Here is a 25718-nt window from a genome sequence, read left to right as displayed (position 1 = left end):
ACCTTTGGATTCATGGAGAGCTGGAGTGGCTTTGGAGTACCCCAAGCCAGGCACAAGAAGGTGGGGGCAAAAGAATGGGCCTTTCTATTTGGGCCATAACAATGCATCTGCAGCCCCAGCACAACAATATAGGCATGGACATTAGCAACAAGCTGAAGGGACATGTCCTGCCTTTGCTTAGGATGTGAGATGCCACTGCGAATAGGAGGGGGATGAGTGAGGGCGTCAGACGCATTGTAGCATTTGAGTCTATTCTCCAGTGCTTTGCCCATCCTCATCTGAAACAACTCAAGTGACAGAGCTCCAGGCACTTCCCTGGGGAGATCATTCTACAGTCTAATAAATCTCTCTCTGCTAGGAAATGTTTCTTGATAACCAGCCAAATTTTTCCTTTGCTTAGTTTCATTTGATTATTCTTAGCATCAGAGCACCCAAAGATGATCCCTCTTCTTCCTGGAGGGGTTACAATTCCTCCCCTCCTCCCTTGGCTCCACTGTTAGGCTAAAATGTTAAGTCAAATCTTGACTGAGAATGTCAGGATCTGGCCTTTTCCATGTGCTTTTCATCTTGCTTCTTAAGTTGGCCCTTGCAGAATGCATTATGCTTTGCTGTTCTCTGTATTTCCCTTGTCATGCATATGTATATTTGTGTGTGTGTGCACATTGTATGGGTATATGTATGGCACAGGAAGCCAAGCCTCTCATTCTGTAGCTTTCCATGATTCCATGAATCTGGATCATGGAGCTTTCATATGAGCCTAAAATCCCAGACACTTTTCCCTTTTCCTTACTTTTTTTTTTTTTTTTTTTTTGCATCAATAATCATACTGGTCCTTGCATCTCCTCTGATCCTCGTGGTTTGGGCTGTTTCTCCCACAGGCACCATTAGCTTGTGTTTTGCTCTCCTGTTGTTTCTTACCTTGTTCAACACCCGTTTCAAACCTAGTTGATTCACTGGGACACTTTCCCATGGCTTCAACAGACCTTGGATGGGGCCTGCAAGTCCTTTAATGTTGTTTCTTTGTCTTTTTCCCTCGAGTCTTCGATGCATCCAAATTACATAACGTTTGCACCTTTAATTAGCAAGCCTCCCCCTCTGCCCCCACCCCCCATAAAAAAATCGGGTCTCGCACAAGGGCTGTCCTAGGCACTTCCTCTGTACCTGAGCAGAAACGTTGGGACAGGTCTGCTGGAACAGGGCAGCATCTGTAGTTCTTGTACTTCAGTCACCTGCTGTTACCAAAGAGGAATGTTGTGTCGATGTGCATCTGCAATTGCATGTCTAACTTCACACTTGCTGTATCCACTGCAGGTTGTGCGTTCCTCACATACTGTGCCAGAGACTCTGCCATCAAAGCCCAGACAGCACTGCATGAACAGAAGACTTTGCCAGGGGTAAGTCCCAGTGAATTGTGCCTGGAGCTCATGCCATGGGCAGGCAAATGGGGGATTGTCAGGGGAGGGAGTGAAGGTGAGAAGTGGCTTAGATTAATTTTCCTGCTTGTGAAAGAGAAGTGTGGTTTGGGGGTTAGAACAGGGATGTGGGAGCCAAAGCACAGCACTGCTCTTCACAGAGCTGCTGCTCTTTTCTCCACCTTGCCAAGGCTGCCCCATGTAACTTCAGCCAAGCCTATTTCTGTGCTGCTCTTTGGTCTCTGTGGTGTTGTGTGACATGACATCTTCAGCTATCTGTCCCTGTCACTAGGGAGTTGTGGGCTTTGGGGTGAAGTGCATGGGCCTAGCCTGCACAGTGGGCATGCTGGAAAGCTGACAGGAGACAAGACAAGATACCAGACTTTTCCTCTAGGTGTGCAGAACTTCCTGGTGCATCCACTCCTAGTCAGCCATTGCCCTGCAGGGTGCCTGGACAATTTGTTGGGTGGCTCTGTGCAGGACCCAAAATGACTTCTAGTGCAGTGGCTGAGTTGCATCAGCTTCTCAGAAGAAAAAAATACACTTGCCACATCCCGTTGTTTGGAAGAGAAATGGGTTATATAGGTGAGACCAAGACTGCTGAACTAGCTGTGGTCTGTTCCTGTGTCCTGCTCACTCCACAGCTGGTGTTGGGAGCAAAGTGCAGTAGGGATCTCCTCGTGGGGAAGTCCTCTGCCTCCCTGGGACCTGCTGATGAGCTGAAAGGAGTTCTGAATTGTTGCCATTCCCGTTTTGGTATGATTTGAAAGCTTTGACTGGGCAGTTCCCTTGCTGCACTGAGGGGTTTGATCAAGCATGTTGGAAGGATTCATTTGGAGGTGAGTAGGCGGAGGAGTTGGGTACTTATAGACGGAAGCTCACAGGAGGCCCTGAGTGCTCAAGGCAACAGAATAATTAATGTAAACCAGGGGTCTCTGGAGAGGGGTTAGGAATTAACATTTCCTCTTTAACCCATACAGGTCCAGATAGCTTCCCTCACCTCTCCCAGCTCCCCTCAAGACCTCCACACGCACACATCCTTTTCCATATTTGTTTACCTGTGCTCCCTTTTTGCATGGGCCTGTGTTGACATTTGAGGGCTGGAAAATGCACGTAACAATTACCACTTAATAGGATCTTTACTGTTTCAGGTTATCTCAGGGCAGCAAGGGGGAAGAGTGCAGATAACCAGGTGCTCAAATACTGTTTGAGTTAATTTTGTGTGAGGGGAAAAGGTCAGCCCTTCAGGCTAAAGCAATGTAGTCTGTGTGTGTTGGTCCAGGGCAGAATTGACCGAGTCTATAAGAACAAGTCAAAGGATGGAAGAGCAGTCTTGATGAGTCATGGTACAGTGCTGTAACGCAATGGAGAAGACAGACATGTCTCTACCTAGTACCTGTAGAGGGACTCTGAAAGATCTGAAGGCTCGGTGGATTCAAGGCAATCTCAGTTTTGCTACAGTTCTACATCGGGAATTTGTTGCGTGTTTCTCTATGTTCTCTACTGTTTGTGCTCTCAGTAGTTATAGAGCGCTGCATGGAGTAGTATTTAAGGCAGCAATTTATCTGTGATGTGGTGATCTAAAGGCTTTTTATGTTAAGGGAGGTGTAAGAAACTGCTTGGGAACAGTAAGAAGTCTGTGCTAGCTGAGTACTTTCAAACATGTTTGTCTGGAGACAGTTAACGAGCAATGTGGTGTAATTAAGCTTCAGGATTATGATGAAGATGAGCTGTGCTGCATTTGGAGCTGTCTGTTTTAAGGCTGGCAATACACCACTTCATCACATTTAGCTTCTGTTTTGGAAAGTCCCTCAATGACCAAGAAGGCAGGATTCTCTCTCTTTGGTCGTTTTAGTGGTCATTTAGAGATGGTTACTACCAGAATGGAACAGACCTCCGTCCTGATGTGCATAGAGTTGGTCTTGGCATGGACATGGGCTGGGTGACCTGTGGTAGCTTTCAGCCCTGTTTTCTTTGCCTGGTTTGCTTGTATCTGTATAGTTATCACCCATCTGTCTGACCCAGCTGATTACAGAGAATACTCTGGAAATGAGTCACAGGCAGGAGTGCTAGGTAACTGATTGTTTCCCTGTTTTGGGAACAAGGTCTTGAAATTTCATCTCTGTACATTCACATCTAGATCATCTTCTGATGAACTCTGTGGCAAAGCCTCTCACCAGAAATATAGCGAGGACCCTAGCATAGGACAGAGAACAATGTACTGGCCCACACTGCTGGGATTTCAGTAAATGGGCCGTAGTCTGGTAAACAAGCAGTTTCTTGTCCATTTTACCCATTTACTATCTCTTTATTGCACATAGCAATAGCAGGAAGAAAGTTTAAGAGGGTATGACATCAGTGTAGGGTGACACAAACTGTCATCTGAATGCATGACCAAGCATCAGCATGTTTAGAGACAGCAAGGGATCAAACTGAGATAGAAATTACCTTGTTGGTAGTCCCACACTTGCCATTGTATTGCAAAGCAACCATAGATGCCACAAGTACCCAAGTACCTTCCTTTGTTGGTCTCAATGCAGAGACCAGCGGTTGATCTCAACAGTTCATGAACCTGAATAGAGACAAATGGCTTGCTTAGTCTAGACTGGGGATTTGGTAAGGACAGACTTAGGGAAATGCTTTGATATGGTTTCTGATAGGTCCTTAGGCTGTGATCAGGCAGATGAAGCAGGTCTGGGTTCTCTTCCAAGTCTGTCACTGGGTAGGCCTGTGCCCACAGAGATATTGCGTAGGCCCTCCAGGTCTGATGCTAGCAATGTCAGCCCATCTAAGAATGCTGCCACTTTGTTCCTGCAGTGCCATACCTGCAGTGTAGCTTTCCTGAGGTTTTATATTTATATTGTAGGTTTTCCACATAAGTCAATAGGAATCACCATGGTCTCTATTTGCTTTTATGGCATTTCTGGCAAGTTCTCCTTTTGGGAGATCAAAATTCTCATTTATTTTTAAATTGAGGGTTGTTGGATATATGGTAGCTAAATAGAACTTAAAATCAAAAAAGCTTATTTTTTGACAGTAAGGTTTAGCATCTTTTTCCGAAGGTAGACAGATTTTTTGGCTTTCACCCCCTTTTTTAAGGGCTAGTGTGCTCAGGGTGTAAAGCAAGAAGACTGTCAGATGTATATTGTATTATCTAAAACACCTGTGTTGCCTTCAGAGCTGGTGAATTGCTATCAGTGCAGTCTGGAAGTAACAAATGTGTGAATCTTCCTTTGGGGAAGGAAGGATGGAGCTTCCCACAACAGAGAGGTAAAGTGCATCCTCGGTGAATTAGCAGAAATGTCTGATCACCCAGGCTTGCTAAGGAGCTTAAAAGGATGCCAAGTATCTATGCCCTTGCTGTCAGCTGTGATAAGCAGGAGGAATACCTTGCCTTGTGGCTGTGTGGGCAGGGAGCCTATTTCCACACACTGTGGTTGTGGGCCCTCATCAGATTTGGACAGCAACCTGTGAACCTCAGCACAGCCAAAGGACTGGCACGCAAGCAAGACAGGTTTGCGCATCAACCTGGTTGGTGCACGTGACAAGCGGGAAGCACATCATACCTTGCTCACAGCGACTCATGCTCTGCAGCATATAGACAGCGCCAGCATCGTGGCCAGTTCTCTGCCCAGCACCACCTCCTAGCCAGCCTGACACACTCCTACTCCCTGCCCTTCACAGTACTTTCTGTGTCCTGCATGTGCAAAGATCCTGTTTCGTGTTCCCCAGTTTTGCTTCCTGAGGACAGGCTGGGGAACTGCACAATTAAGTCTGACTCAGTCCCAATAAAGCAGTTTGATGAGCTTCAAAGACTCAACAGAGATGGAGACAGATCTGCCTGAGGAACAAAATAGAAACCAGCTCCTTTTGTGGCCTATGTCTGCAGGGCTTGGAGAAATACACACAACCCATGGAAGCTGAACAGAGGCAAAATCTTTGGATCTGAAAAGCAGAGAGGGAATCAAGCCTTTACGCTTCTTCCTAAATGTAGTGTCCTCTTCAGCTGCAAGCCAGCCTAGCAGTGCAGTGTTTCACCTTCTCCCCACTCCCTGGCACACTCCTCCCTGGCTCGGTGAAATGATATTATATCTCAATAACCCATGCCTTTGATTTGTGATTGTGCCTTCACTTTACTGAGTTCTGAAAGAGAGGTTATTAATGACACGCAGTGATCACACAACAAGTTAAAGCCTCTTGCTAAGTGAAATTTGAAAAGCCAGCTTTTCAATATTTCGCAGAAACGCTTTGTGTCTCTTTTCATTTGCAGCCAGACAGTTGCAAATTACATAAAATTGCTCCTGAAGAAGAAGGGGAAGAAGAATAGAGGGAAGAAGTGGAGAGGGAGAGGTTTAAAAAAGTAATTCTTCTGGCAAGGTACAGTTACAGTTTTATTTCTATGCAGAACAAAGAAGGGCTTGCTGGAAGGTAGGCAAGTAAGTGGCAGAAATTGGTATTGATCCAAGCTGGGTATATGGGCAGCTTAGGAGCAGTGATGGGGGCACTGAAATGTGGCTACGTCAGGGGGCAAACTCATGGATGCAGTGATGGCTTGGGAACACAGGGACACAGGAATGGAAAATTACAGAGAGCAGCAGCATTAGAGCAGAGAGAGACTCTGGGAATGCACCAGGGGTTGAGATGCTGCAGCACTAACTCAGGTAGTTGGGCACAAGGATTAATGCAGAGACCCAGCAGAGCTTGAGCAGAGGGCATCCCTGTGGGCAGGCTGTCTCCTGTGCTGCCAGGAGCAAGGGCTCACCATGGGCCATCTGTCAGGATCCACAGCCCATGATGATATAAGGGAGCACAGGTGACAGGAGGGGTTTTGGTAGAGAGGTCAAAGCATCTCATTCTCCCCTCCCCTCTCTTTTGTACAAGTGCTGGTGTGAAGCCAGCCTGGACCAGTATTTCTGAAAGTTTCTTCATGTGAACACTACAGGATATTGCAGCTGGCAAAGCTGGGACACATGCTGAGGAGTGGAGTAGGGGTCCTGAATGTTTGGTTGGGGGCTGAAACTAGACTCTGGTTGTTAATCTTTGAGGTGGCCTCTACAGCTTGAACCTTTGGGTGAGGCAGGGTGGAGAAGTTTTTCCCATGTCCATCCTGCAGGTTTGATAGACAATATGAGCAAATTCATGAGAGCCATGCAACATTATCAGTAGAAGGTAGCAATACAGAGAGCATGTCAAGGCTGTCTCATTGAAATGGCAGCACCAGGACGTGAAGGTACTGGGCTAAAGCAGCCCCTGGGCAAGGAGCAACAGAAATGCCTGTTCACTGCAGAGAGAGTTGCAAATGCTTATGCTGGTGGGGGTTTGGCTTAAGGAGCTGAGAACTGGCAGTGAGGCAAGGCAGCAGCCCTACGAAGTACATATCCTGAAGAGGCAGGGGGATAGCAAGCTGTCAAGGCAAACATTGGCTCCTGCTGCCTATGGAATTGGAAGGATAATGAAATTAAAGATCAGCACCCGTTCCCACATGCTGTCCAAATGCACACGTGCAGGCTCTGTCCTGTGCACAAAGGGGCCTCTGTTTCTCCCTAGAAATTGCTGCCCTTTGCACAACCGGGCACTCGCATCTCCTTGTAGCACAGAGCTTAAACTTTTGTCTCCCGGAGCTGCCATGTTTCCTGGTGAGCTCACCTGTGCTCGTGAACACGCTCACATACACACGCACCTGCGCACCAACCCACGCAGACCTTCATCTTTGCAAAGGCACCCACACTCCTGAGCATGACTCTGCGTTCCCATCTCCCCAGGGTCATTTGGTATGTGTGCATGCACACAAGTGTTTGTGAATACGGATATAGAATCACAGAATAATTTATGTTGGAAGAGACCTCTGGGGTCTCTGGTCAAACCCCACTCAGAGCAGGGCTAACTACATCAGATCACTGAGGACCTTCTCCGACTGAGTTTTGAATATCTCCAAGAGATCCCGCAATTGCTCTGGGCCTCTCTTCCAGTCTGTGAGCACCTCCAAAGTGAAACAGTTTACCTAATATCAGCCATAACTTTTATTGTTCAGCCCAGAGAAGAGATGGCTCAGGGGATTCTTATGGTGGCACTGGGACTCGGGCCCATTTTCAGTGGATTTTCCCATGGCCACGTCGTTATTGCAGGCAGTTTTGCACTGCTCAGACCGTTAATGGTTGCCATGGGAACTGGTGCACTCAGCCTATGTGCAGCAGCCGGGGCAGAGGGTCCCTGCTGCCGTCTGCTTGGCCCCGTCCGCAGCTACCAAAGTGTGTTAAATTAGCAGACACCTCTTTCCCCAGCCTCTGTAATTAACCTGCCATGGGGGGAGAAAAGGTGGGCGCATGGCTGCATTGAGGAGCTGCCAGTACCCCCAGCTGTCAGGCCCAGACCGACCACAGCGTGTTAATCTTCCAGCACATCCGTGAGAGGCCTGTGCAAGCTCTCTGCAGACCTGGCTGTGTCTTTTCAGCTCAGGCTTCCTGTGCCCCTCACTCTGCCCTTTGCCAGTTTGCTGAGGTCCTTGGAGGCTCCCACTTGTGCATGGAGAAGCACCTGAGCATGTTCATTGGACCAGGTGTCCAGTGAAGCAGGGTCAGTGGTGCATCAGTGAGCACAGGGAAAGATGGGTGTTGGATGTCTTCTCCAAACAGCGTGACAGAAAGATCAAAGCCAGGTGAGTGTGGCAGTGCTCCCAGTTTTCCCCTCTGCAGTTTCTTGCACTTGCTCAGAGTAACTTGGTGACCTATCTCATAGCACCTTATTCCTGCTTTTTGTAGGCCTGCTAAGCACTTTCCACCTTACTTTGAGCTGGGAGTGGCTCCTGTGATTAGGGCCTCCTTGAGCAAGCTGAGAACAGCAAGACCCTGTCTCTGCTGAAGCAAGATCCTGCAGCTGATGCAGGACTGTGGGCCTGTGCATCAAGCTGTGCCTGGGTCCTCAGGCTCGTGGCTTTCTGGTGGCCAGAATGATCTCTTGTGGTCTTGATGAACTTGCTAGAGGAGCTTTTGGGGTTTTCAGTTCCTTCAGCCCTGTCTTGCAAGAGTGGGGAGGAGCAGGAGGAAGTTTGGGGCCAAATACTACTACTCTCTGCGCTGCTGAAAAGCCCCCTTGAAACCAGAAAGGTACTCGCCTGAATTTGACCCAGGATTTTTCTTCCTGTTGCCTCTGGGGGAAACTTGTTGTCCTAGCACCTGTAGAAAAGGATTTGAGAAAGTTGGCACTTTCCTCTTCTCACCTAAAAGCTCCCTTGACCTTCAGTGGCACTAATCACAAGTGACAAGAAGAGATCAGGGCAACAGGGAGGATCATCTAATGTCCTCCTTGATGCAGTGCCCTGTGGTGCACTGAAACATCAAGGAAGGAGCCCCATGAGGACAGACTGACCATGGAGTCCTGAGAGACAGCACTTAAATGTGTCCGTCAAACAGTCACATATATGATAGGGGCTGTAATTGCTATGTTGGGCTGGCCTCCCTGCTGGTTGTCTGATGTTAATGCACGGTAATGGTGCTGTCACTTCCATAGAGATACCAGGGAGATCCAAAGGCTTTCTCAGTCCTGGCGATAAGTTGCATGCCTTCCTCGCAGAGCAGCACTAGCTACAGTAGGGACAAGGATTAAGGGAAGCATTAAGGAAGAAGGAACACAGCGCAGCAGAGAATCCAAGAGGCAAAGCAGCCAGTCTATGTGTGTTGCGGCCCGCACGCTGCTCGGATGTCTGCTTGCTAATTTCCTGCATGCACTCGGCTTCGGTGAGGAATGGGGGATAACTTCCCTGCTCTGTTTGATTTGCCCTCTGTGCTGGGGGTAGGGAAAATACCTCCCAAAGAAACTTGCAAGAGGAGTTGAAGTTTGAGTCCTCTTCTTGGTGACACAAAGCAGCTGGGTGAAGTCCTCCAACAATCTTCCATGCTCACGCAAAAAGAGATGGCCCCATGCAGGCAGGGGCTGTGTGGTTTGGACTCTGGGCTTCGCATCCTGCTTCTGCCACAGACTTCCTGCATGACCTTCATCATCACGTGCCTTGATTCCTCCACCTGGAACACAGTACTCATAATTATCCTTGTCTCCTTCATAATGGGGTTGGATGGAGTGAATTCATAAGCAGCCTTTAGAGCTGTGCTGGAATGGTGCTTGGTGCTAACGTTGCTCATGTTCCTGTGTAAGACAACTCCCCTTTCTCAGGGAAGGATGGTTCTTCTGGATAGGACCGAGATACACTGAGACATCAGTGGAAAGATGCAAGCGGGAGACTTGAGCACTGAGACTGGCACCAATCCATCACTGCTTGCATTCCCAACCAGAAACAGAATCCAAATGAGCAAATCAGCATTTAGATTTATGTGCTCTGTACAGCTAGAAGTGGTTGTGATCATTCAGGCAGGGCATTTTTAACTGGCCAGAAGAGGACCAGCCCACAATTTGCAAAGCCTAAGAGCCCAGGACCTAATTCTGCCAATGGCCTTGGATGCCTTTTGGTTCCTGACATCCCAGAAGAGCCAGCCTGCATTGTGTGTTTCATGCTCTCTGCCTCTCTGACCCATTTAACACTATGAGGTTCCCCTGCATTGCACCTGAGGGATTATTTTACATCACTTACTCCTAATTAATAGAGAGGCTTGTCCTGCTGTCCCAGGGGGCTTTCTCCCTCTATCCAGCTTTTGCAGTTTGAAAGCTGAGAAAGCGAGAGCTGGGGGGTCACTGCTCCTCCTTGGAGAACATGGCTACCAGATTGCTGAGATGACAGCTCATGCTGGGCATTGGTGTAAATGTGGGGAGCTAGTTCACCTCCAGAAGGGTTTTTTTGGGGTGTGGTGAGAGAAATGGTGCATTTTGGCCTTGGTGAAACCAATAGCAAAGCTTCCTCTGACTTTAGCAGGGCCAGGAATTTTCCTTAGATCCTTGATCCCAAGAGTGCTACAAGGGTGGGGCAGCATTTCCTTGAAAGCAGGGAGGAAGCCCAAACAGAGCATAGTTCCCCATTTCTCTATGCTGACCAGATGCTGGGGATGGGGTGGGATGTAATCTAGACACTCGCCAGCAAGGCCTCTCACCCCTGCCTCTTCTGTAGAAACCTCTAGGCTCCTCTGGGCTGCAGTGACTCTCTTATCACGGGGTATCTCTTCACTGCTCCTTGAGGGCTATGCAGGAAACGTGGCTGCTGTGCTTTGTAGCACCACCGCTCTGGTGGTCACTATAGCTTCATGCCCCCATCAGGCTGGCCAGTGGCTTCCGCTGCCCGGTGGCTCCCCGCCAGTAATCACAAAGAAAGCAAGCTAACAAAGGCTGTGTGCTTGTGAGAAGGAGGGTGGTGCGGGCAGAGAAACGTCATCTGTGAGCTGTGGAGGGTAAGCATGGCTGTGTTTGGAAAGGGAAGGTGTGCATCCAGCCAGGAGGGCAGATGTGAGGAAGAAGCTAAAGGGGGGCAGTGGGAGCTTTGCCCCCTCCCATGTGCTGCCCATCTGGTGTCCGTTGCTGCATGTGGCTCCAGGAGGTTTCTTGAGTCCAGTGGGTCATCGAGCTGACAGCTCTTAGTCTGTCTTTAGCAGCGAGTACAAAGGACCGTGAGGTGCAGGGGTGAGGGACTCAGGGTGGGGTACATTTGGCCCGTGGTGGTCTGACAGCATGTGCTAAATGTTAATGTGATATTCTTCAGAAATTAAGAATAATAACACTCAGCTGAATAATTTAATGAGGAAAATAAAGCTCAGCTAGTGAGGCAGGCACAGGCTCATAAATCATTTGCTCGAGTTCTCCATGCCACATGCATGTTTACATATGTTTCTGTTCTTGTGTTGTAAAGGCATGCATGTCTGTGCATGTGCATCTACTTGGCACTTGGAATTTAAGGCAGGCACATCCTGACTCTGTTGGATTCTGGGCCCAGCTGGGCATGTACAAATATGGCTTTCTTAGAGTCAGGTGTGTTCTCTGATTACTGTGCAGCTTGAGGTGATGACTGGAGGCCAGAAGAATTTGTACTTCCAGAGTTTGACGTGCAAGCCAGAAGTATGTCCTCCCTGCTGTCCTGTTACTCTCTTTCTCCCTCAGATGGAAGGGGTAAAGCTTGACCATCCTTTCTGTGCATTGAGTTCCTGTAGGAGACAGAGCTCTTTGTCTGAGACCTGTATACAAAGTTTAGGACCCCACAGAGACACTTCTCAAGGCCTTGCGACCTATGTTGTTGAGTTAAAGCAACTGTGGACTCTCTTTGCATTTGTAGGCTCACACCTCTGCTTGAGAGGCCTTTGATATTTTGTTCATCTTCAGTGGCAACATGGGACTTGAGATTAAAGTGTTATTGTGCTGTTTGTGGAAGCCTCTGGGTGTCCAGTTCTTTGCAGGGAGGACCATGCCTGCCTCTGCCTCAGCTGGGAGACCTCGCATTTCAGGAAGCAGCAGGCAGAGAATCCTGCTGCTTTTCTCCAAGCCTCAGCATCTGGACAAACTTCTTGTATCTTGTTTTCTCCTCTTTACCCACATCTTCCAGAACAGATGAAGACCAGCCCAGAGACCAGACCTCAGTTTGATGAGTGGCTCTCAAAGTCACTGGAGCTGGCAAGGTCTCTGGAAATGGGCAGCCCTTGACTGAGGGCTTGGTCTGACATTGGCAGAGGGTGAGTCTTCCTGTTCCCTGCCAAGGTGCTGTGTCAAGTAGGCAAGAGAGAAGCTGTGGCCACAGCTGTGGGGTGCAGAGCAGCCCACATGCTTGATCTCACCCTAGGCAGCCCCGCTTCCTCATCGCCGCAGCCAGACACTGCTTCCAGACTTGCACCAGTGCTAACCCACATCACTGTGCTGGCATCGGCGCTGGCACATCTACCGCCAGTGCTGTCTTGCAGGCATCGTCCCATGGCCCTGCTGTGGGCATGTCGCCCCGCTGTGGGTGTGTGACCCTGTGGCGTGCACTCTCCCATGGCGGGCAGGTTCAGTAGGGCCAGCCATGGCTCACCATCCCAGGGGCAGGCCCTGCAGTGCACCCTCGGCTGCGTAGCAGTCCCTGGGATGGGGGGAAGGAAAGGGATGGACAGATGGGTGGAGGGGGCCCCCTCCCCAGCGATCATATCAAAATGTCTCTTTTGTGCAAAGCAGAGGGAATGCCCCCAAGAGCTGGTTTCCATGGCAACCACAAATGTCAGGTTCCATGTGGTGAATAACTGTTTCCATGACAACACCTCCTTTACCCTAGGTGCTGGGAGCTGGAGTGACAGCCCTGTTGGGGGAGGGGCAGGGAGATGTCCTCAGGTACTTAACCCCCTCCCTCACCTCCCCCCATCCTTTCTGACTCCTTGCCCCAAGCCCTCAGCCCAGCATCCCTGGGTGGGTCCGTGCTCACGTGGGGGTGTGATGCTCTTGGCTTCCATGACATCCCTTCCTCCCTCCCTTCCCCCAAATGGATTTGCTCCTCATAGAAGCTGAGGTCTGAGTCTGTCCCTCCATCTCCCTCCCCATCTGTTTAGCTTAATCCTGGTTTTGCATCCTGGGTAGAAACAAAGCTATTTCTCAGTGCTGTGGGAGCAGTGGGGAGTGAGCTGGCCAGCTGCCCCTCTTGGCTCTCCACCGAGCCCTCTCTTCCGAGCACACATCTGGGCTGCCTGCCCTCTCCCACCCAGCCTGCTGCCGAAACACCCCCAGCCTCGGCTTGCACAGGCATATTGCCTGAGGCTGTGAGCAGTGATAGGAGGCACTGCCTCTCATCCTCCCGAAACCCCCCCGCCCCCGGCTTGCACAGGCATATGGCCTGAGGCTGTGAGCAGTGATAGGAGCCACTGCCTCTCAGTGAGAAAATCTGAGGCTTTCTGGAGCAATGTCTGACCGCATCCTTCTGAACCCCTGCCCCACATCCCACTCAGCTCACGGGCTGCAAGAGATGCCTGGTCCTTGGCAGTTCCGGGGGGGAGCAGCAGCCCAGAGGCTGGTGAGTGCCAGTGCTGCACATGCTGGGGCCCTGTGGCAGCACAGTGGGATGTTAGGAGCTCTGCAAATCCATGCAGCTGATGGAGAGTGGGAAAGGGACTCTCAGCCTTTCCCTCTCCCCCAAATGCACAGCAAGTCCTGGGAGCTGGAGCTGGAGTTGGCACTGCTGCCTACCAAAGTGTAGCATGGCAGCAGCTTGGCTTTCCTCTGGGGAGCTTCCAGCCAGTCTCTGGCTCTGCAAAGCAGCCCCATATTGCTCCTTGAGGCAGGGATGGTATTGCTTGGGGCTGGTCCCAGCTTCTGCTCATCCTGCCTGAGATCTACCAGTCAGTGCAAGCTCACAGCCTCCAGCTGCCACAAGCACCCTCCTGTGCCCAGCGGTCAGGCTTCAGCAGTGGTGTGCCATGCCACGGCAGCCTGTCACCTTCTCGTTGGCATCTTTGTCCTGTGAACTGCAAAGTTACTTCACAGGTTTCCTCCAGCTGTTGTGAATGTGGGCTCTACCTCTGGTTTCTGGCCAGTCTGGTTCAGCCACCACTTGGAGACTGACAGCAGTCCACGTTTTGCATGCTGGCTTCTAAACACATCTCAGTTGGTGACTTTTATGGCTTGATTTAATTTTCTTGTTGCTTTTATTTTCTTCTGTTGTTGTTGCTGTTTTTCTGGAGGGTGTTTCCTAAGAGAGGGGGCAGACTACGCCTGGACCTGCAACTTGTGTGCAGGTCTTACCTGTGATGTTCTGATTGATTTTTATTATGAATGTCACTGATTCAAGTCACTGTCAACCTCTGTGAATGATGCGGAGAGACATGGAGCGAGATGTGCTGTGAATGTGGAAATCTGCCTTGTATACCATTCCTCGGAGGAGACTCTGCCTCAGTTGGATCCTGCTAGCCTAGGAAGGAGGCTACAGCTTGTCAGTTGCCTTTCTGGGCAGCACAGGACGTGCATACCGTCCAGCAGACCAGAGTTCTGCCCTGCTTTGCCAATCAGACAGTTAAAGCTGTGGGTTACTTAATGCAGCTACTCCTGGGTAGAAGTGTTCTTCTGTCTTACCTGGAGAGTCCCCATATCACATGAGCTAAGCTACCCCTCAGGCTTGTTGCTTGTGGTTGGATTATTGCTAATGACACTAATTGGTGCAAGAGAGGTAAACAGCTCTTCTCCACAACCCAGAGGAGTTTTGTCACTTTCAACCTGAGCATTCCCATTGTGGACAGGAGATGATGCTGGAGAGCAGCACTGCCCTTCTTCAGAGCCACTCTGGTGCACAGAGCTCTGACTGCATGAGGGCTGGGGAAGGGGAAACATAACGTGCCTGCTTGCAAGCCAAGTTCAGAGGCAATCTTTCCTCCCTCCTGCAAGGAAAGTAAGTGGCTCAATTAGGTAAGGTGACCATGCCTGCACCGAGTCAGGGCGGGCATAGGAAGAGCTTCCAGGCATAGTCTCACCTTAGGCCACCCTGACCACTGTTCAGGCTCCAGTCTCATGGTGATGAGCTGCTTCCTTGGAGGCCTTTCTTTGCCGCTTGCTGTGTCTGAGGAGGCAGAGGTTTATGCGTGGTGGGCATTTCCAGGAGAGCTGTTCCCTGCAGGCAAGCAGCTGAGCAGGGAAGAGCGCCAGGTTTCCTTTTGAGAAGTCTGAAATCCACGTGGTCTCTTCTCCAAGGGTTCTGGTTGCCATCACGATATCTTGGTTCCCTTCTGCCACTCTCCTACTCTGCACAGCAGGCAGAAGGGGGCACCCTGGTGCCACTGCCATCAGCACCGTGTGCCAGGCAGATGGGCCAAGCTCTAACCCTCTGCATTTCTCTTTCATTGCAGATGGCACGCCCGATTCAAGTGAAACCTGCAGACAGCGAGAGCCGTGGAGGTAGTTGTCATCTCTCCTTGTTTCTTCTTTGGCGGCTTTGTGCTTGTGAGGGGGACCAAGCAAAGAGACAGGGTCCTGACCTGGCCTTCCTCTCCCCGCAGTCTGTATGAAGGGATGTTTGTGTGTGGCAGGTATTTGGGGGGGCAGGAGGAGAGTCTAGGGATAGGCTTTGATGGGGAGCCTTCAGCTTTGCACTGCAGGCAGCTGAGAGCACCCCAAGTCCTAAGGGTAATGATGTGGCTGCCCACTCCACGCTCTTTCCCAGCCCTTTGAGGGTATTATTAGCCTGACAGTGTCTGCCCCAGGAGGTTACTGAAGCAGGCATGCACTTTGGTGTATGGCACCAGGGGTCCTGGAGGGTGTAAGCAGTTGGGAAGAGGTTTCTTCAGTCTTATACCTGATCAGCCAGATAAAAGCCAGATCCCTGCAGCAGCACTGGCTTTTTAACCTGTTCAGCTCACTGCTCCACAGCTGACTGTCCTGTCTGCAGCTCACTCCTCTGCCTCCCCCATCACTGTTGGACTGTCTCAGCCTCTCCACTCTCAGTCCTGCAGCAGCCCCCATCACACTGTCAGGGCCCAAGTGCTGTTGCAGAAAATAGCATGTGATGGGGAAATAGTGTCTGAAGGGAATGGATCCTGAGTTTAGGCCTGAGATGGAGGTGCTGTCAGGCTGCAGGGGACCAGCTTGGTTAGAGCAGCATATACTGAGTAGTTCAGAGCTGGAAGATTGGGAACAGGAGAATCTCTGTTAATTTAATGGGGAGGTCACAGCAATTTAGATGCCTCCTCCAGGTGGAGAAGGTTTGCACCTCCAGCCCTTTCCAAATTTATGAACCCATTTTTCTGCTTTTCCTTGTCTTACCGATACATTTCTTCTCCTCTTCTCTCCATTCCTGCATCTGCCTCTCCATGCCTTGTGCTGTTGGTGCTGCCTCTGAAAGCAGTTTAATAGTGGGGAGGGGAGAATTTGTATGAGACTGTTTGTCCTGTAGGGCAGCATATCCTGCATGCTGTGTTTAGATTTGGAAGGCTTTTGTTTTAAATTTTAAGGGGTCACTACCAAGCAGTTTGTAGTGACTATCAATTATTTCACTGGCAGGAACATGAGGTATATTTTGTAATATTTTATATGAATGTGTGTATTTATGGTTGTGTGATCCTCCTTTAAAAAAAAAAGGTTTATCTGCTTAAGTCAGGTAATTTTTCCAAATAGAATCTGTGACTTTTCATTATTTACTTGAGGGATTAGATACCTGACTTTTACTGAAGTTTGGGCATTTTTATTCCCTTGGGCTATACTGAGAATCCCAGACGTGCCACCTGTAGACATGCTTCTTTTGAAAAGAACCGTGGCTTAAGCCTCCAAAGAAATTAGCATGCCTGAAACATATAGGACTGGATTCATCTCACCTTACTTCAGCCCCTGGGTTCAAGGTTGAGTTTAAGGTCCTTGTCCATGCTATAGACAGTAAAAAGAGACCAGTGCCTTCAGGGTGATTCACTCTCTCACTCTTGACACCGATACTAGGAGTGGATGAACTGTCCTTTAGTGGTGCCTACAGTGGGGATAGAGGAAGCTGACTGCTTGCTGACACCTCATACTGCCTCTATCTAGATACAACCATGAGGTGGTCAACCCTTCCCCCACCACATTGATTTTAAAAATTTGCACCCCAGATTTCTAATTAATTCAGAAATTGTGTAATTGTATCTGAGGTTATTCCTAATGAGTCTTTAAAAAAAAAAAAGCATAGGAGACTAGGAAAGCCTTTGCCAGTCATACCAGTAACTCAACATCACAAACCCATTACATGTACACATTGGCAGATCCCATGCACTCTCAGGCTGTAAGACATGGCTGCATAACAACCCTCACAGCCAACACAGAGACACAGGCAGATGTACCTATAGACAGATGCCCCATGTGTTCACTGCTTTGCGAATACATGTGCCCACTTGACATACACATTCATAGGCAAATGCACACATTTACCTTCACCAGTACCACCCATGCACAGCTGACTACCCTGTCAGCTGTGACAATTCAGGCTGTGAACAGACTGACCTCTGCAGCTTTGTTTTCTTAACAGTTTGTGTCTCTTTGATGAGTGCAACTCTGGAATCTCTGGTGTCTAATACTAGGCTGAGGTCATTTCTGCAGCCTTTCTTTTGCTGGTGGGGCACTACTAGGGACTCTCTTCTATACACAGCCACCTAGTATCACAAAATGTATTGGGACTTAACATCTCTGATGCCTCAGCTCCTCTGTCAAATTGAGCTGAAATAGGCCAACAAGTTCAAAAACAGGATGTTGATTTGGAGGCAAGCTTTTGGTCAAGGCACTGGACTCTGAAATCTCTAAGCTTATGAAACGTGCCACAATCTCTAATGACTGCAAACATCAGGGCATCAGCTCTGCTTCCCATGGAGAAGGTCATAGAGAAAAGCAGCCTCTGGAGTCTGAACACCTGCCTCCCTCCAGCCCATGTGCCTAGCTTCCTTCCAGCTTCATTGCAGAGCTCAGAAACAAGTAGCTCCCGCAGGATCCATGACGAACTGGAGTTTTTCCTGAGGCAGAAGCAGCATCAAGACAGCACCCTATATTTGTCTGAATCAGGTTGCTCTTTCCAAAGGTTTCTGTCGTGATGCTCCGCTTGTAAGAGAAGTGGATGATCAAGTTTGCAGATACGGGAAGAGCCATTCCCTATAGCAATAGCCCCACACTAGCAGGAGGTAAAAGAAAGATTTGGGGCAGGGCAGAACTGCTTGGACTAGGAATTTATCAAGGGAACAGCTGCATACATCAGTGAGGCTCTGCTCTGCATTATCCTTGAAGGGAACCTCTTTTATCCTCTCCAGGTACTGACATCTCTCAAATTAAGCACCCTGAATTAAGTACATGAAGTTAGAGCACCAGAATTTGTCTCCTGGTCTAAGAGATGCTAATTTTTGTGCCAAAGGGGCAGTTTTGGCCAAACCCTGCAGGGGCTGCATGGGGATATCTGGATACTCAGTGTTACTGCACCCTGCAGAAGGAATTCACTAGTGAAAAGATGCTGCCTGCATTAGTTCAGAGGGGGGACCTGTGATTCTGGCACAGGCTTTGTCAGCTCTTTCCTCCTTTCCCTCATGCCTCTGATGTGAGCCTGGGAATGCCAGGAGGACATGGAGTGGGGGGGCAGAGGAGCTTGTCTGTGCTTCTTGCGAGACGTGGAGCACTCTGCTGCACTGATGTGATACGACAGCTAGCCCAAGCCCATTAGCACTGCCTTAGAGACAAGGAAGCTCTCTGCATACCCAAGGAGATTTGCTGCGTCCCATCCACGCCAACTGCTTGAGTGGGCTTCCTCCCGCTCCCTGATCCTTGCTGCTGACAGCTGCTGGCCAGATGACCTAAATCCACTGGGTTTAAAGAGGAGCAGTGTCCAGTGCTTGTGTGCTCTCCTCTCTCTCTCATGGCTGAAGCATTCAGCCTTAACCCCTCGCTTGTTCCCATGGTATCTTCATCAGCAACCTGCTCCGCACTGGCCCTCCTCCTGCTGCCTGGGTGACTGACTGTGCCCAGAGCATGTTTCCATGGGAACTCAACAGTGAGTTCAGAGACAGAGACAGATCAGAGACAATTTTCCTGGTTGCTGGACAGCATGGGAAATTGCCAATCAGAGGGTGAAAAACGAGCTGGAGAGAAAGTGAAGGAAAAATAGCAGGAGGAGGGTGTGCTGTTACAGGTGGTGGAGAGATGATCTTCCAGCACTGCAGGAGTCCCTGCTGGGGAGCCAAAGGAGCCAGTGACCCACAGCAGTGGCTCGAGGATGCCAGAGGATTTGGGATTGACCGCTTTAAGAGTGGTGACAGCAGACATCAGGTGAAAGGGCTTGCAGGGTTTTGGCCCAGTTGTGAGAGGTGAGGCAGCTTGGTTATTGGTAGGGGAACGCCCCTGTTTGGAAGCTGCCCGAAGTGAGAGAGCACTAGATCATGGGTTGGGCTCCAACACATGGAGAGGGAGAGAGATAAGCAGCAGAGGAGCCCTTTCACAGGTCCCTAGTTGCTGCAGAGAGGCATCCTAGAGGCACAAGCCTGGATCCTTTTCCTACATGCAATCTTGGGAACTGGGCTGTATGAAATGAAAATAACTGCAAAAAAATCTTTCTCTTATGTTGTCAGTGACTTCACCGTCTTCTAATACTGCTGTTCTGGGCATTCAGAAAAGATTCAAAACCAATAGGTGTGTTTCTTTATATTTGCCTTTATAGCTTGAGTGCCTAAGGTATCACAGTTTTAACCTGTTCTGCATAGCCAGGAAGGCTGGCATTTTTTTCTTCCAAAATCAAAAAAGAAAAGCTGAAATTCCCACATAAACACAGGACTTCCAAAATGTTTTGCTAGTGAGCCCTGTCAGACAACAGAAGACCTGCAGTAAAACTGCAAGAATGGAGACTAGCATCCACTGTTTCAATGGACATTTCCCAAAGTGCAGGGTAAAGAAAAATGCTTTTGATCCAACAGAAATGGTATGAGGATGAAACCACAAGAATTATCCAGGAAATTTCAAGGCCCTCTGAAGGAGAAAACAGTTAGTAACTCATAGTTTAATGTTGATTTGTTTGCAAGTTGACAAGGTTCCTTTTTGTTCAGTGCCTCCATTGCAAAGCTGTGGCCTCTTGCATCCATTAGACTGTTGCTTGGTGTGGAGACTTAAGCTTTGGGTGGCTGTGGTAATCATCAGGTCTTTGCACTGAATTAGTCATCAGCCAAAACTGGAACCACTTATCCGACTCTCCACTGGTTAGCCGCTATTCTTTGGCAAAAACCTCACTTTACACAAAATCAGATCCAGAAGCAAAAGGCCAGTGTTACAAAAGAAATATTACATCCATGTAGCTGTATGTTGCCCCCACCTAGAGTTCCAGCTTTTTTAATTTCTAATATAACTGACTTTCCTAGTTGTCTTGACACCCCCCCTGCCACCCTGACCCAAACAGCCAGACAGCCTGCTGGGTTCCCTAAAGAGTAAGGCAAGACCATCAAATGCATTTCTGGCTGTTAAGTCTTAGTCCACAATTATTTGCTTGTTAGTTCAAAGAACAGAGGATTATTTTACAGCATCTAAAGTCAGTACAAATATTTCCCAGTGTGTTTCTCCCCTTTGTTGATGTGTTTTTTGAGGAACTCCTGCCATGTTTGCAATCCAAAAGCCACAGCATGGTGCACACATGTCTGAAATAAGGCCTAGCTGCAGCTGCAATATAGATTCAGGGTAGAGGAAGGGGGAACACTGCAGAGCTCAAGTGTCCCCTCCCATAGCCAAACTGGGATCACATACGGCACCAGGTGATGTTAATGGGAGCACAGAGCTACTGCTCCTTTAATTTCCATTCTCCTCTCCAGCTCCCAGTAAATATGTTCCTGACCAGTCCCATTTTTTTTCCACTCCCCTTCCAGTCAGATTTTTCACCTTCTCTATGTGCTATTTTTTGGCTGGTTTGCCCACCAGCATTTCTGATCTGGCCCTTGGGTGGGGGCAGATGCTGTCTGCATCTGCATCTGCTGCTAAGAAGGCAGCTGTACAGCACCTGGTTTATTAGCTCCTGTGCCTTGGCTGCAGATTATGGGGCATTACCAGAGCACTAAATTTTGAATGGACTCAATCGGCTAAAATAGTGTCTCCAAAATGCAACCATTGTCACACAGGTGCAGGCAGAAATGTAGAAAGAATCGCAAGGAAAATAGAGGGGGATGAAATTCCCACATGTTTAGTTATCCAGGGAATCATGAAAATGGGGAAGCCGGGAAATTTGGCCTTTAAAAAATACACAAGGCCATATATTTCAGCCACTTCCAGTGATATAAATTAGGAGTGTCTATTTGGGACTGGATAAGAGCCTTAGATACAGCACTTTTAACCCTTTATGTGTGGTGGATCAAAGTCACATCTGTGTTGCATGTACATCCAGTGCCTAGTGGAGAGCTGTGCCTGCATGAGCTTGTGCTTGGGCTCTGTGGGGTGGTGCAGCCATACAAAGTGGCTCCCTGTGGTGTCTGCATGGTGGAAGAGTGCATCTGTCTGCACATCCCTCTTGCTCACTGAGGAAGTTTGTTTCTGAAGGCACCTGCTGGGGCTGGGCCAATGTGCAAGCATGTTCCTGTGCATGTGTGAGCCGATGTGCCTGTCCATTAATGTTGTGTGTGTGCATCTGCTTTTCTGCAAGGGACCAATGGCACATGTAGATACTTCCTGCACGTGTTCCCAAGTGTGTCTGTATGTGGCAGAGCAGTCTGGGAGGAGGCAGCTTGCTTACTTACTTGGGTAGGAACCATCCTCTGAGCCAAGGGGAGCAAGGAAGGGGCTAGGGGAGGCTTTGCCGGCAGTGTGAATGTGCAATGTGTCATCCATTCCTGCCATACATACACACCACCACCCCTGCAGCCTGCTCTGTTGCTGTAGCTCCAAGACCTGTTGTTTTTCAGGTCACTGCACCCTCAAACAGATAGCAGCTTCCTTGCTATTTTCCCTGACTTGCGTCACATTACATTGGTTTTGTTTGAAGCCAGCCCCTCTGATCCTGTCGCTAACAATAAGGAATCCTCTCTCACTGCTCCTCCCAAGCCGTATCCTGACACATTTGTTCCTATGGGTCATGTCTCTCCATGCATGTTTGGGGCAGTGAGGGAGGATTAACTCTGTAGTTGGCACAACTATCTCCTTGCAAAAATGGAGATTGGGCTGGCATTTAGGCTGGTATTTTAATGTTGTGCTATTTTAATAGCTGTTCACAGCAATCTGTGGAGGATGTTGCTCCAACCGCTGCTGTGTTTGTGCTCGACTGGATGGCATCAGGCTGTGTGATGGGCCCCTGTGTGTACTGATGGGGGCAGAGAGGGGGAGAAAGCGCTGTGCACCTTTCTTCCTATCTCCACACTTGGCCATCCCAACAAAACCATAATCCTCACTTCTCCGTTCTGATGGAGGAACCCAGATGGACCCTGAGCTCAAAGTCCTGGATGTGTTGGCCAGCCTTCCAGCCCCCCGCCAGTGTGACACGGGTACAAAATGCCCTTGGAGAGGGGGGAGTGGGGACATGGGGCTGTTTGTTGGCCCTCATCCAACTGTCTTGCATTTGGCTGATCCTATGATGAGGCAAATTGGGACCCAGGATGCCAGGGTTTGTTCCAGGCCTTAGAGGACAGCTCGGTAGACATACTGGTTAGACTGGGGTAAGGAAGGGCAAATTGAACATAAGATGCTTGGTTACATAGCAGCTGTGGAAACAGTGATCGTGGAGAGAAGGAAAAGGAAACAGAAGCCAAGGGTCCTAGAATTTATTCACCCTGCCTGGGTTCCTAAGGTACCTCTTGGACTTCACATATTGTTCAAAAAGGGTATAATTGCCCAGGCAGTTTCTCTTACTACCATTTGTGTTGGATCATTCAAAGGAAAGGGCTAATGAATAGAAGGAAATTATTAATCTTTTGTTTTCCTTTGGGGAGGGTAGGACAGGGGAAGCCACAGAAACCTTTGCAGGTGTGAGGAGCTTGAGAGGACCCTGCATACTCACCCCTGGAAACATTTCAGCCAACAGCAAATCATTTCCATGCCAGGCATGTTTTCAACACTAGGCTGTTTTGTGCTTAAGTGTCCCTATCCTCCTGCTTTGGACTGTACGCCTCATAGAAGGTTGATGTTTCTGTGTTTGCCCCTAGGGGACAGGAAGCTCTTTGTGGGCATGTTAAATAAGCAGCAGTCTGAGGATGACGTGCTCCGGCTCTTTGAACCATTTGGGGTCATTGATGAATGTACGGTGCTCCGTGGACCTGATGGTAACAGCAAAGGTGTGAACCCCTCTGTGTGTTGTGCCCTTTCTCCCTGCTCTTCAGGTAGCACTCACCTGCCTCACGACCTCTGCCTCCTTTCCACTGGGGCATTTATTCCCCCACCCCATCTTTATGGGAACCCATATCACAGCCAGGCATAGGGAGCAGGGCAGGAAGAGTTGTCTGCTGCAAGGAAAGATTGGGGAAGATGGGCAGAGACCAAGGTGAAAGGAGGGGAAGCAGAGCATGATGAGTAGCTGAGTTATCAGGATCACTAGTGAGCCTGTTGGCTCAGTCTGGGTCTGCAATTTGAAATGTTTGTACCCACAATTAGGAGCGCATAGAGAATTTGGGGAAGAGGTAATCAGGGGCAAGGGTGGAGATGGTGACATCCTCTATAGAGTATATCATTGAAGTAACAATTTGAGACTCTTCCTGTTTTTTCCAGGATAGAGGACTTGGGATGGGTCATCCTTTTTGTTCCCTCCTTTCTTGGGGTGGCTTTCCTTTGCCCGGCCTGAGATCCAGATACCGTCTCTTGCGTGATGATGCAAGGGGCACTTTCACAGCCGTCCTGTCACTGCAATCTCCTGTGCTCTTTCTGTCCCTTTCCAGGCTGTGCTTTTGTAAAGTTCTCATCTCACACAGAGGCTCAGGCAGCAATCCACGCACTCCATGGCAGCCAGACAATGCCCGTGAGTATAAGGCCAGGGTACCTACCCTCTTCCTAATCCTCTTTCATGACCCTGTTGCAGGGACCTTCCCTCACTGTCCAAAACCATGACAGGTTCAATTGCAATTTCCAGCTCGTGTGGTTGTGGGGTGTGTGGGGGGTGTGTGTGCACATCTGAGCTCTTGTCTTCGGGAACCATCCTGTCTTCTGGGCTGGTGTGTGTATCTATGTCTGTTCAGACTGGTAGTGACAGCACTTAGAGCTATAAAGGCTAACTAAAAGAGAGCCAAGAACCAGGCCATGAATTTGTCTTGGAGACAGCTACCTGGAGTAGTTCAAAACTGAGCAGGGTGCAAGCTAACAATTCAGCAATGTGAGCAGTCAGGACTCCAGTGTCTGTGCACGCTCCCCACCTTCTCTTATTTAGGCAGTAAAGGAGGCCTCTGGGGCAGGCTTGGTGTAGATGGGAATGCTTTGTGCATTGTGTGGGGTTATGTAGCCACAACTGTGCCTTCTTGTGCAGGTGGAGCTGCAGTTGTGATCTCATCTCTCACCATCTCTAACCTGGATTGGGGCACCTTGTGGGCAGGATAGTGCATTGCTGCAGCAGGGATATTTCCAGCTGCCAGGAACTGCTCTGCCTATCCAGCCAAGCTCATGGTGGTGGAAAGATGGTGCTTGTGGCTGACAATGTCCTGGGTGTTCCTGGCTGCACCATCACCTGAGGAATGCAGCCAGGGATGTGTGCACCCACTTGTGCAGCTGTGCAAGGCCCAGGGTATGAGGGGAAGGGTGGGAGAGGGAAGGGTTGGATGGACAGATGGATGGGGAAGGGCACAGCCCAGGTTCCAGGCAGCTCCCGAGCACTTTCACGCCAATATTTGCTCTTCTGCTCCTCTTCCCACTCCTCTCTGCTGCCTGTTCTGCCCCATCCCACCTTGCCTGACTGCTGACTCTCTGGCTGTCCCACGGCCTCTTCTCCCCCTGCCTCCTCTCTCTGTCTCCTCTCTCTGTGCCTAGGGCGCCTCCTCCAGTCTAGTGGTGAAGTTTGCTGACACAGATAAGGAGAGGACCCTCCGTCGTATGCAGCAAATGGTGGGGCAGCTGGGGATATTCACTCCATCTCTCACCTTGCCGTTCAGCCCATACAGCGCCTATGCGCAGGCTGTGAGTATCACGCGTGTGTGTGTGGGGAAAGGCTGCCCTCTTGGCTATGGGGCAGCACCATACCTGGGCTGGGAGACCACAAACAGGTCTCTGTAACAAATGCGTGAAAGCTTCCCGGCACCTGGGAGTTGTTCCTGGCTTCAGTTTCTCCAGTCAGCAGCCTAGTCTTTGTGCATTTCTGGAAGGGGTGACAGGAGAGAGCTGGGACCTTCTCGAAGTGAGGCTGGATTTCTCTGATGTGGTGTAGACTGGCGGAGGTGTCTGGGAACAGGTCAAGCATGACCCAGTGTCTTTCTGTCTTGTTTTGAGGACAGCTCAGAGCCATGATTCCTGGATGTCTGCCAGACGTGGTAGTCTGCCAACTTGTGAACTCTTCCTCTGGGTCTATGGCACAAATGTGTGTCTGTTTTTGGAGTACCACGAGAGCCCTGGGCCCAGCTTCATGTGTTTATTTCTCTGCTGAAATTCTCAGGAGGCCCCTAATCCCCCCAGTGCTGTCCTTGGCTCCCAGGCTTTTCTCTCTTGACTAGTGTGAATGCGGGGTTTGCAGGGTGCTGGAGAGGGAGCAGTGGATCAGAGGTGTTTCAGCAGTCTGGCCTCCTCTGGCAAGACTGGCTGTGCTTTGGATCTTAGTGAGAGAACCTCATTGCCTTGGAGTGATGGTGGTGATTGCCATTGATGTTTGAGGTAGGTCCCAAACTCAGGAAGTCCCTGATCAGCTGTGGTGGAGCATCTTTTGGGTCTTCTTGGTGACTGTCACTTTCAGATCTCTGCTACCAAGTATAAAGCCCATGGAAGGAGGCTCAGAAATTGCTGAAGGCATGAGAGATGCTTGTGTGAAACAAAGAACTCAAAAGTAGATACTGTTACTGAATGTAATTG

The 25718-nt window shown here is 49.5% G+C and overlaps 1 protein-coding gene across 4 annotated transcripts in view; it reads left to right on the top strand.

The window, feature by feature from the left end:
- The first annotated feature begins 1316 nt into the window (after window positions 1-1316).
- CELF5 (CUGBP, Elav-like family member 5) overlaps window positions 1317-25718 on the top strand; it is a 31926-nt gene continuing 7524 nt past the window's right edge. The window contains exons 1-6 of one of the 4 annotated variants that reach the window (XM_009331817.1): window positions 1317-1394; window positions 15134-15188; window positions 22200-22217; window positions 22886-23014; window positions 23612-23691; window positions 24690-24836. In XM_009331817.1, the coding sequence (XP_009330092.1) occupies window positions 15134-15188; window positions 22200-22217; window positions 22886-23014; window positions 23612-23691; window positions 24690-24836 (429 nt within the window). In that variant the 5' untranslated portion in view covers window positions 1317-1394. Of the gene's footprint in view, window positions 1395-15133; window positions 15189-15713; window positions 15753-22199; window positions 22218-22885; window positions 23015-23611; window positions 23692-24689; window positions 24837-25718 lie in introns of all 4 variants that reach the window. The other 3 variants (XM_009331816.1, XM_009331815.1, XM_009331813.1) reach the window with 3 other exon arrangements.

Source organism: Pygoscelis adeliae, unplaced genomic scaffold (genome assembly GCF_000699105.1).
Source record: "Pygoscelis adeliae isolate BGI_AS28 unplaced genomic scaffold, ASM69910v1 Scaffold239, whole genome shotgun sequence".
NCBI classification, from domain to species: Eukaryota; Metazoa; Chordata; class Aves; order Sphenisciformes; family Spheniscidae; genus Pygoscelis; species Pygoscelis adeliae.
Note: the sequence above shows the minus strand (reverse complement) of the source record. Positions and strands in the feature narration are given on the sequence as shown.